The sequence below is a fragment of the Cheilinus undulatus genome, linkage group 10 (assembly GCF_018320785.1).
Source record: "Cheilinus undulatus linkage group 10, ASM1832078v1, whole genome shotgun sequence".
Taxonomy (NCBI): domain Eukaryota; kingdom Metazoa; phylum Chordata; class Actinopteri; order Labriformes; family Labridae; genus Cheilinus; species Cheilinus undulatus.
Genome location: NC_054874.1, coordinates 2,894,069 through 2,906,266, shown reverse-complemented (window position 1 = coordinate 2,906,266; position 12,198 = coordinate 2,894,069). Strand labels below are relative to the sequence as shown.

At 42.0% G+C, this 12,198-nt stretch overlaps 1 protein-coding gene and 1 long non-coding RNA gene across 2 annotated transcripts in view; one reads left to right on the top strand and one right to left on the bottom strand.

Annotated features, from left to right (window-relative positions):
- Positions 1 to 12,198, top strand: part of LOC121516823 — a 142,995-nt gene that overhangs the window by 80,208 nt on the left and 50,589 nt on the right. Inside the window, exon 2 of the long non-coding RNA XR_005992510.1 lies at positions 11,778 to 11,920. This is a non-coding gene — a long non-coding RNA (uncharacterized LOC121516823). The remainder of the gene's footprint in view (positions 1 to 11,777; positions 11,921 to 12,198) is intronic.
- Positions 2,037 to 12,198, bottom strand: part of gfra4b (GDNF family receptor alpha 4b) — a 70,985-nt gene continuing 60,823 nt past the window's right edge. The window contains exons 5-8 of the mRNA XM_041798238.1: positions 11,790 to 11,899; positions 10,870 to 11,004; positions 4,375 to 4,541; positions 2,037 to 3,063 (exon numbers count right to left, since the gene is read on the bottom strand). Coding sequence (XP_041654172.1) covers positions 2,920 to 3,063; positions 4,375 to 4,541; positions 10,870 to 11,004; positions 11,790 to 11,899 — 556 coding nt within the window. The 3' untranslated portion in view covers positions 2,037 to 2,919. The remainder of the gene's footprint in view (positions 3,064 to 4,374; positions 4,542 to 10,869; positions 11,005 to 11,789; positions 11,900 to 12,198) is intronic.

The window sequence follows — 12,198 nt, the reverse complement described above, 5'->3', positions numbered from 1 at the left end:
GCCTCACAGCAAAGGTTCCTGGTTCGCCTCCATGGATGGATGGAGGAGGGAAGGAAGAAAGCAAGAATGCAAGAAAGGAAGGAAAGAAGGAAGAACAGAGGGAGAGGAAGGAAGGCAGTAGGGAGAGGGAGAGGGAGGAAGGAAGGCAGAAGAGAGAGGGAGAGGAAGGAAGGAAGGAAGAAGGGAGAGGAAAGAAGGAAGGAAGGCAGAAGAGAGAGGGAAAGGAAGGAAAGAAGGAAGAAGAGAGAGGGAGAGGAAGGAAGGCAGAAGAGAGTGAGAGGAAGGAAAGAAGGAAGAAGGGAGAGGAAGGAAGGAAGGAAGAAGAGAGAGGGAAAGGAAGGAAAGAAGGAAGAAGAGAGAGGGGAAGGAAGGAAGGAAAGAGGAAGAAGAGAGAGGGAGATGAAGAAAGGAAGGAAGAAGAGAGAGGGAGGGAGGGAAGGACGAAAGGAAGGAGGGAAGGAAGAAAGGAAGGAAGGAGAGGGAGGGAGGGAGGGAGGAATGAGTGAAGGAGAGATGAAGGAGAGAGCCTCCAGTAGTCTCCTGGTTATCTGGCAGTGTTCTGTGGCAGTCACTGGGAGTTGTCAGCTTTGAAGCTAGCCAGTTGTTTTTGACACCGAGGTTTTCTTTTTTATTCCTCTGCTGAGGAGGTTCTGTGATCAGCAGGGTTTGTTAGTTTGTTTGTTAGTTTGTTAGCAACATAACTCAAAAAGTTACGGATTTTGATGAAATTTTCAGGAAATGTCAGAAATGGCATAAGGAAGAACTGATTAGATTTTGGGAGTGATCCGGATCACCGTCTGGATCCAGGAATGTTTTAAAGGATTCTGTACTATTGGGAGATAGGGCTAATGCCGGAGGTCTGCGCTCTCCGTGTGCTTATCTAGTCTTTTTTTTTGTTTGTGTTTTTCTTTATGGAAATTTCGCTTTATTTCTCTCAAAGGTGTCCTGGACCATCCATCATCTTTGTTGCCATAGGTTTCAACGTATGTTGTCAACTTAGTTGTGAAATAACTCTACAATTCCAAGATAAAACTCAAGAGTGCATCTTTCTTGCTGCCAACTGCTCGGGTTGCCCGGCAACAACGGTCAGGTTCCCGGTCAGGGCCTTTCTGTGCAGAGTTTGCGTGTTCTCCCAGTGCATGCATGGGTTCTCTCCCTTCTTCCCACCACCAAAGACATGCTCGTTAGGTTAGCTGGTGACTCTAAATTAGCCGTAGGTGTGAGTGTGAGCGTGCCTGGTGGTCTCTATGTCAGCTCTGCCACTGATTGGCGACCAGGGTTTACCCCGCCTCTCACCCGATAACAGCTGGGATAGGCTCCAGTCAGCTGTGACCCCCAACAGGATAGCTGATGTAGAAAATAGATGAATGGGTGGAATTCAAATATTAGTGCATTTTTTAAAAATGCAATGTAAATTGTTGCATTAATTTCCCCTTGGTTCCTTTTTGTATACTTCCTTATACTTACCGTCAGTGCAGCTCTGATCCTTGACAGCTTCTTGTGTTTTTTTCTCTTTCCAATGAGAAAATAATTACACCATCATCACATCTCAGGAGGTAATTATGCAGACTGTTGTGACTGTAATTGTTTTCAGCAGACAACGTGTGAAATATGCACAGATTACGGAGATAGGGTCAGGGCATTTATAGTTCGACATTTTCATATAAATATACCTCACTTAGCTTCTTCATTACAGGTTTGTGTACTCTGTTAGACATGTTTTTACTGGAACATGTTCTTTGGAGTTCAGGGGTCACATTTACTTTACATACATAATACTGAAAGTTGGGGTTTTATTATAAGCCCCCCTTGAATAGAAATGCAGCAGCCACCTCTGATTTGGCATTTTAAAAAAGTGAAAGAAGCTGATATGTAAACATAATGATCTGAGAACTTTTATTGGCAGCACCTGTTCGGATTTTAGTCTCATGTTCCCAGAACAGAAAGCACAGAATCATTCATACTGTCTGTGGGCTCTGTACTGGTGTTGGCAAAGCTCTAGTCACAAACTCAGAGCCCTGGAAAGCAACGTTCACGTACACGATGAGAAGTAAAGAGCGTTACACTCACAGATATATACTACAGCAGCTACAGGTAAAGAGTTACTGCTCTCCATTATTCCCCTCTAAGTCCAAGAACAGGTCTGAGGTGACAACAGAAAAGAGTTGTGAGGCCTATTAACAGATAACATGGCTTTAGCAATAGCAAAGTGATGTAAGAGTTTGACAGAAGGCGGCCGTCTTGATGGAGGGGACTATTATCCTGTCAGGGTTTTCCTTATGGACTCTGGTTGACCACATCTCTTCTACATGAGGCTGCTGGACGATAAGGGATCAGAGCATTTGTCCGGGATGTCTGAGAAAAAGCAGCTCTATTGTCTCTCAGCGTCTCCATTCCAGTATTGATCAGGAATAATAGTCCTCTTTCAGTCACTGGAGCAGAGTGGTGTAAGAGCCCCTTACAGTCGGACAGCTTTCCAATCACTTTGAGCCTGAGTACGAAGCAGAGTTCATTGGTTTACTTCCACGATATTTAAAATAAGAGCTTCTGTTCATTTACAACATACAAACATACAACGTGTCCCTGTATCATACATATATGTTATATATAACTCTTGAAAATGGGAACAGTTTGAAGCTGAGAGCGGGGTTAGTCCATAAAAGCGCTGCTCTGATTTCACTTCAGCTTGATAACAATGCACAAATGTACAGACTGGCTCCTGTCTGCAGGAAGTCTAAGAGAGAACACTTGCAGGCAGGTGGAACTGGACCACTTCGACACAAAAATAGAAAAACAGAATTGCTGTACATATTTAAAAGGAGGAAGAAAGCCACACGGTCCGTTTTTCCTCTGAACTGTGCACCGGTCCTTCCATCTGCTCCGTGCTGGGAGGGTCCTCGACACGCACCCCTCCAGTCTTTAGAGCCCATTGTTGAGCAGATGAAGGAGCAACAACAGAAGGCCGAAGGCAGCTTGAAGCATTGAGCTGGGAGGGGAGGCAGAGTTCTGGAGGCTGTCGGATGGCAGGGTGGACTGGCCCACGAGTAGTTCGTTTCCAAGAGCCTGGGAGGAGACAGGGAGATCAGATCAGGGCTACTGTTTTTGGATGGTCCGCTTTAATGTTTTAAAGACTTCCCTCTGAGGTTTATCTCATGAGATGACTGTCAGAGAATCAAAAATACCTACAGATTTTTACTAGAGATGCACAATATTATCATAGCAGATACTCACTCAAAAAGTTAGTTATCAGGGCAGCAGATGTGAAAATTTATGGGTATTTATGACCGATGTATCTGCTGTGAATATCAGATGCATGTATGAGTAAGTTTGTGGAGTTTTAGGTATAAAAGGCCCAAAAGTTGCATGTTAAAGCTATGGTTTATATGTGAAAATGCTAGGTCGTTTCCACCAAGCGGTCCAGTTCTTTTTGGATCAGGACAGCAGGTATGTTTTTTGCCTTTCCGTAGAGCAAAAGTTGGAAAGTGTCCCAAAAACCGACCCATACCATCCCACTTTTCAGCACCCTAACAATCTTACCAAAAAGGTGGAGCTACACACACAACAATAGGGGGTTGCGTCACATCAGCGAGTGACACAGCAGCTCCAGACTTTTAAAGTTCCTACACTTAGACATGAGCTGAGTATGCCATTAAAGGTCACATATTTTACCCTCTTAGACAAGTTTATATCAATCTCAGAGATTGCTGCTGCTGAAAAAACACTCCAGTATTGAAATTTTGCATTTCTAAAAACCCCTCTGTTTCAGCCCTGATCAGAACGAGCTGTTTCTGTGTCTGTATCTTTAAATGTTAATGAGCTGTCTGACTCCACCCCTGACTCCGCCCCTCTCAGGAAATGGATGTGGCTTAATTGATGTTGCTCTCCTGATTTTCCTCTTAGGTAGGATCAGGAGAGGAGGGTGGAACTTTCTTCCAAACAGGTAGGGCCAACTGAACCTGGGGGGCGGGGCTAACTCCCCACATGACATCATGAGGGGAAAATCTGAGAACGGCTTGTTTCAGCACACATTTTCTGAAAGGGGAGGGGGATTTTTCGGGTATTTGTGAGGATTGTGGACCGGCCAGAGACACATATTTTTGTTAGAAAAGCCTGAAAAAAATGTATTTTGCATAATATGTGACCTTCAAGGACAACAAGAGACTAGAAACACCAGATTATGTATTTAAATGCATTATCCCTTTTTAAATTTGTAGTGCTTCAATATAACGGTGTTACTTCCAGAAACATGCCATCAGAATGCAGGAAACTACGTTCTTATTAAATTTCATACATAGTCACTTTACTATTTAAAATCCAGATATCAATAATTACTGGGTTTCTTTTAAAGTGAACAGGAGAGAAACAGGCACAAACCTGCGTAGGGATAGCTGCATCCAGAATGTTCCTCATGGTCTCTGTTGTTTCCTGTGGAGAGGCCGTGCTCCTGTTCTCTCTGCTGCTGTAGGTGGGGCTGGGCGTACTGGGCTGGCGCACAGATGGCTGCTGGTCTGACTCACTTCCAAACGTCATGAGGGCATTTCCTGAAACATGAGGGAAAAAGACCGTCTTCATACTGGACATTTTAATTGAATCTGCTTTTATGTCGTATTTGAACAGAGCACAAGCCCTGGGGTTTTAAACTGTAAGTGCTGCAGAGGGCTTTTGCTTGGTCAGAGCTGCTTTGGGTATTTATTTGCAGAGACGGGAGAACGAGAGAGCGAAAATGCTCAGTATTCTCTTCAAGTATCCACTGCACCTGCCTCTCCACATCGACCTCATTAACTCATAGACCATTTGCACTGGCCAAACAACTCTGAGACCTCTCTCTGTGTCTCTTCTAGGCAGGGGGCCCGAGGAAAGACTGGCCAAAGATTCACCTCAGCAAACACAGCGAGCAAAGATACTCATAGTGTGTCCAGGTTCAATGATAGACCTCTGCCCGCTGAGGTCAATAACAAGGACCATTAATTATTCACACTGTGGAGCACAGGCCGTAAGAGAAATGGAAATGTGGACTTAAAGTGAAAATGATCATTAGGAGACGGGCCGGAAAACACAGGACTCTATAAATGACCAAACACCAGAGTACAGGGCTGTAAAATGTCTTTATGAGCCGTCCTATAACCCACGTTATTGTTTCTAATAATTATGTCAAATTATTTTTTTACTGCTGCTGTTTATTCTGCTCTTTAACTGCCTGTCTTATCCTTGCATCTGTACTTCTCATGAATTTCTTTACACATTTTTACTGGACTAAAAGCACGTGTGCTATTCCCTCGCGTCTGAGGCTCTTGCTGTGTAAAAGTTAAAGAACGACTGGAGCCGTCTACTTCACTGTCCACACTTAGAAATTTTTTGTGGTGTTGGTAAATCATGCAACCCTACGGTATACATCGTCAAGCCTGCCCACAGAATTGGCTTAGCTCCTGAAAATCCCAGCTGTGTTTCACATATCCGTCTGGTAAACCTCTCATAGACAGCGTTTGAGAAAGGGCAGAGCCTTTGAAAAAAAACTCAGAGTGTGATTGGATGAACGTTCTGTCTGTCACATCTCTACGGGCCAATCAGAGCAACAGAACATGTGACGTCGCTTCTACTGAGGAGTAAATCCATAGAGAACTGCCCAATGCGAACCATATGTCTACCACTGTAGACATGTCAGTACACCACTTTTGTCATTTTTGAAAAGAAAACAACTCACTGCTGTTCCGGCAATCTGGTCAGGAGAAGGGCAAAAACAACGTTTTTGCACAACAATGCTGTCCTTTGTTCTTCTTTTACAAAGAAATGTCATAAAGTTCTGATAAAACTGACGCTTTAGCAGCATCCACGCTAATCTCTTCCATCTCTTTTTGTCCGCGGGTTGAGCAGACCTATTTTTTTTTGTCTTGTGTATGAGTATTTAATTTCTGTAGAAAACAAACTACTCTATTTACACTCAAGCACAGCTAAAACAACGAGCAGAGAGGCAGGAAAACATGGAGCATGGCACACAGACATACACACCACCCACAGAGAAGCAGAATGTCTGCGGGCAATCAAGCAATAAATGCAGTGCGGCAGAGGTTTTACTGTATTTTTTTTCATTTCAGCATTGGGCTTGGTTTTGGGCTAGTTTTGGGCTAGTTTTTATCGGCCATTGGGCTGGTTTTGTCACACAGACCTGGCAACCTTAACTGAAAGTCATGGCAGAGGGTGAATATTCCTCTATTCCTCCCAGCATTGTGAGTATCCTCGCTACAATTCGCTGTCTTTCTCTCTGTTGCACTCCGACCCGTCTCCTCGACCAGGCATGCGTCTTTCAAACTCTATAAACTCCAAAACTTAAATAGAAACACACCCAAAAATGCTGCTGGGATTGAAGTTACTCATGTCCGCCATCTCCTGGTGTAAAGTGGTAACAACAGTAGAAAAGTTCTCAGAGAGCGCAGACCTCCGCCCTTTCCCCCAATAGTAAAGAATCCTTTAAAAAATTCCTGGATCCAGATGGTGATCCAGATCACTCCCAAAATCTAATCAGTTCTTCCTTATGCCATTTCTTACATTTCCTGAAAATTTCATCAAAATCCGTCCATAACTTTTTAAGTTATGTTGCTAACAAACAAACAAACAACCCTCCCGATCACATAACCTCCTTGGTGGAGGTAAATAGGTAATTCTGTTTTCAGAAAAGGGCTTACATTTTGACCCCTAGAAAGCTTTCCCCTTTATGGGCGGCCTTGTACATCGCCATTGCTGGCATTGGTAAAATTGTCATTACCAAGGTACAACTGTGCCGAATTGCACATTTTATCAAGGAGAAACAAGAGGAAGAAACTGCTGTTTCTTATGATGTCCAGCTCTTATTTGTCTCCAGAGAGCAGTTACGTTAGCTTTCATACACCACAGCACAATGCTATCAGCTACATGATGTGCGTTAGAAGTCAGGTACATTTTTAAATGGGATTTTGAAGTAAATATTATTCCATATAGCAGCTCAACCCCAGTGAGACAAAAGTTCAGCCAAGGACCGAGGTATATAAGGAACAGTATTTCAAACAGCAGACATCATAAGTTTTCCAAAAAGTTTTTAATAGCTAGCTCTCTGCTTCCTTCATTTAATTGAAAAAAAAACACTAGAGGAGGTGTTTGAAGGAGATTTAATAAGTACACAATTACCTAACAATCACAGGGCCAACTCACTTATAATTCACCAAGAAGTGGCTGTCTGAACACTCGGCTGAAATTACCAAGGAAACAGCATGAAGGGGATGATTAATAACTGGAGACGATGAGGTGGGCAAGTATGTGGAAGGGAGGGAGAAGAAGAAAAAGCAACAAAGTTTGCTCTTAATTCTCAGAAAAGCTCATACAGGACTCCTGGTTGGAATAAATTGCTCTGCTGCTGTGAAGCATGCTGGGAAACATCTGGTTCACTGATTCCCCACCGCTCCGTCCCGTCTCTTTACTTCTGTCACAGAACTCATTCAAATGTCCCAGGAGTCATACTCAAATTCATAACACTCGGTGAGAAAGCGAGTCTGCATGTTTAGAAAAAGTAAGAAATATCACTGGGAAGGTGTTTAACATGCATGCGAGCTAAATTAAAATACTGAAATTAAAAAACGGAGTCTGTGATGGGATAAACACAGTGATTTAGATAAATTACAATCCTGCAATCCTGATCCTGACAAACTGCACGTCTTTGCAGTCTGATGATGCAGCCTGTGTCCTTGGGGCTGAATAGAAACTTTTCTGTGCAGTACATCTTGAACCATAGCATACTGTATTGTAATACTGCTGTGGAAACTTGGCTGTTTTGAGCTCTTAGCAACTGAGTCAGACCTAAAAAATTCAAAATTAATGCTGAGATTTAAAAAAAAAAAGTTTAAAGAAGCTCAGGATATGAGATCTTTTCCTAGCCACTGGTTAATCAATCATATAAAAGAGTAACTAGACTTCAGAAAGAAGGAAATAGGGGACAAGACATGCCTACTTCCTCCATCTTACTGTCCCTCATCAGCCACATTACTCACTCCATGGTGCTTTCAGATATGATTATGAGCCATAATAAATTTAAAGTCCCTGTGAAGTAATAGGGAAAAAAACAATATTATTAATTTGTTTTATGGCAGGCCACTGTGTCTTGAACCACCACGCCAAATTTCAATCATAAAAAATATCTCTAAGTTTATGAAACAAAGCTTCGAAATCATGGCTGCTTAGAGAGAGACAAAGCCACAATTCTTATAATCACCTGGGCTAAAGACAAGCGAAATATACATTAAAACACCTTCAGCAGGTACTATTATTTTCTCCCTGCTGCATCTGGTTCAAGTGAGAAATGCGCTAGCACTCAACACTTAGCCTGACCCCTGACCTTACAGTGAACTCTGGTTAGAGCTCATCTGTCTGGCTCTGTGCCAGAGCAGAGACAGAAGTGAGGGATTAAATTTACTGTTTTCTGGTACAAATCACATGTAGGCTATCATGGCAGTGGCATCAGCAAACAACTGACTGTATAGAGATGAACTGCTCTGTGATATCATGTCGTTGTAGCATTAGGGGGCGGGGTCCCATGGGGACGGTTCACATAATGGACCACTATATTTGCCCCACCCAAATTAAACCCAGCCAGGAAAGGTAAAATCATTCTAACGGTCTAAACCCAAAAATTCAGTCACACATAGACCCAGGATTTTTGTCTTTGCCACTAAGGCAGTTGTCAAGGAAACAAAATTACTGCCTCTGACCCTTTGACCAACAGTCTGGCCATTCGTTTTGAATATTGTTATTTCTGACGTCTGGTTTGGCGGCAGCAGGAACAGTTGTTAGTGGAGCGCAGAGACTCTTTGGGGTTCCACCACTAACTCTGGTCAAGTACTGGACTCTCCAGGAAAGGGGATTTTTTTCTTCACCCTGGTTTTACGCCAACACAGCTCATGTAAATTTGTACACAGGGATGACTGTCAGAATATGCAACACAGTGGGTCGTGTGCATTTTTTAGATGCTGTTATGAATTATCTATGAAAGATGTAAGCTGTGGAGAGGACAGGAAAGTATAGTAGCAAGTAGCAACTGATAGAAAGTCCCAGAATTCCTGAAAAAACCACCAAGAGGTAAAATTATGAAGTGGCAGTACTGTGAACTGGGGCACACCAGCCCACTTAAAGCCAGAACATGACTGAAGTAGATGGTGATTTTTCAACTAAAGATATGTGATAAAATGATATGGAGATAAACAGTAATGTATGATGCACGAGTATATAACTCAGTGATACTCAACTGGCTCTTTTGTGATGATTTCTGGCTCTATTTTGTCTTAATTTGAAATATTATTCCCCAGAAAACCTTAAAAAGGAAAACTTTGACTTCAGAAAACCTCTATTGCTAATTGCATTGATCAGTTTAGTCCCACACTTATTCAGTAAGCTTGAACCCAGTTGTTAAATTTATTTTTTGTCTATAAATTTCCATTGCCTTTATTTGCAATTTTTGCACCTTTTTAATTTTTTTTTTTGCCACTTTTCATCTATTTGTGCTACATTTAGCCCATTTTTGCCTTGTCTTTTTGCCACTATTGATCTGCTTTTGCCACTTTTATCCAATTTTTGCCCTTTTTCGCAAATATTAGCCCCTTTTTTAAGCCCATTCAAGCTGCTTTTGGCCATAAAATGCTATTTTTTTCCTATTTTTGCCCATTTTCCCCACTTTTTACTGCTTTTTGCCCATTTTAGTCACTTTTCATTCATTTTTGCCACATTTTTGCTGTTTTTGGTCATTTTTGCCTGCTGTAACTCATTTTTTGTCATTTTTTGCCCATTTTTGCCACTTTTCCCCCAATTTGTAGAATCACATTTCACCCAGTTGTTGCCATCTCATACCTATTTTGCCCCTATTTTGCCCCTCACCAATATTTTGCCACTTTTACCCATTTTTTCTACTTTTCACCTATTTTTGCCACTTTTGTCCAATTATTGCTATTATTTGCACATTTTAACTCCTTTTTTAAACCCATTCAAGCTACTTTTGGCCATTAAATACAAATTGTTTCCCATGTTTTCCCCACCTTTTTGCTGCTTTATGCCCATTTTAGTCACCTTTTATTCATTTTTGCCACATTTTTGCTGCTTTTTGGTCATTTTTGCCTGCTGTAACTCATTTTTTGTCATTTCTCGCTGATTTTTGCCACTTTCCTCCCAATTTTTTAAAGTCAAGTTTCACCCAGTTGTTGCCATCTTGTACCTATTTTGCCCCTTTTCACCAATATTTTGCCACTTAAACCCATTTTTGCCCCTTTTCACCTATTTTTGCCACTTTTGTCCAATTTTTGCCCTCTTTCTCAAGTTTTAGCCCCTTGTTTAAGCCCCTTCAAGCTGCTTTTGACCATTAAATGGAATTTTTTTCCCACCTTTTTCTGCTTTTTGCCCATTTTAGTCACTTTTCATTCATTTTTGCCACATTTTTGCTGCTTTTTGGTCATTTTTTTGCCACCTGTAACTCTTTTTTTTGTCATTTTTCGCCCATTTTTGCTACTTTTTTTCCTCATTTTCTAAAATCACATTTCCCCCAGTTGTTGCCATCTTGAACCTGTTTTGCCCCTTTTCACCAATATTTTGCCACTGTGACCCATTTTTGCCACTTTTCACTTCTTTGATTGCGGCTCCTCTAAAGGTATTTTTCAACTATTTGGCTCTTTGGTTCAGCAGGGTTGAATAACTCTGAAATCACTGATCAACAGTACTACTTAATAACCACATTCATGAGTCTTGATCTGAGAAAGTGGAATGAGGTTTAGTTACTCCTAGGGATCCCCCCCTTCTCTAGGACCACACACTCCCCCTTTAAAACTTGATCCAGAACATCCTAGCACATTGAGGGGCACTCACGGAGACAGATGTTGTCCGTGAAGGATCCCAGGAAGGAATCGCACTCTTCTTTCTGGCTCCCGCTGGCTGAGCAGGAGCACCACGGAGCCACGCTGGACGTGGAGTTGTCCACATAGTTTGGAGTGATGGTACTTCCTGCAGAGAAACCACAGCAGGCCTCAGTCAGCATTAAATATTTATGCTCCTCTGAGCTGTTACACTGTATGCATAGTGCTTCATCATCTCAAACATTACAGTAATGGATGATGCATTTCCTTTATGCTGACCTTATGCACAGGGCGGATAATGCTCTGATACTGGCTGAACTGTTGACCTGGCTGTTCAACCTCTCCTAAAGTAGAGTGAGAGATACTGAGGAATACTCTCATTTTCTCTCTTTCAGGTCAAAGCAGGCTGGCATTGAGGGTTTTTTTTTTCTATGGCTGTTTTTCCCATCATAGTGGAGGTTGGATTTCAAGTGCTTTAATAAATACAAGACAGGAATGAAAATGCCAAGTGTGTGTTTTTGCTGAAGGGCACCATTTGAGGTTCTTAAAATGCATTAGTTCCTCTCTCCTGTGTGGAAAAGCAATGGCTGTTCTTCTTCTTTTACAGATGGTTATAAAACAAATTAAACCTGTAAAGAGCCTCTGTTTTTCTGTAATGAAAGATTTTTTTGTGTTGGCTTTATCTTGAACTTTTCTCTCTTGGTTTCTACAGTAAAGTTTATTTTCCCACTCAGTCCTCACCTGTTCTCTGTTTATTCATTCAGCCTCCAGCTAGCTTTCACTCTTCCTTTCTGTGGCTGCACGATTCTCCCTTTCCTCCTCTAAAACAGCATATGGCGCACATATATTCTCTCAGATGCTGTCCGCTAGCTCATTTCATTTCACTTTCCCTCTTGCTTTGTTTTGTCTGTTACCTCTCAGGTGTGCACATACCGATGAGCCCCGTGTAGGCGAGGAGGCAGGCGCCGTAGTTGCCTTGCTTGCAGCCGCTGGCAGACGCTTCGGAGGGTTCGCAGTCGTACTGAAACTGTGCCAGACGAGACCTTCAGAAGAAGCAATCACTGGTTAGTGAAACAAAACAGATCCTAGTGTTCTTTACAACCCCAATTCCCAAAAAGTTGGGATACTGTGCAATGAGTTCTAAATCTCACAAACCCAAAGTTTATTTAACAATAGAAACAAACATCATATCAGATGTTAAAAGTGAGGCACTTTATTTTTTAATGAAAAATATTAGCTCACTTTCAATTTCATGGCAGCATCACATCCCAAAAAAATAGGGACGGTGCAAATGGGATATTTAAAAGCGTTAATTTTGTGTTTTAAAATGCCCTGTTTTCAG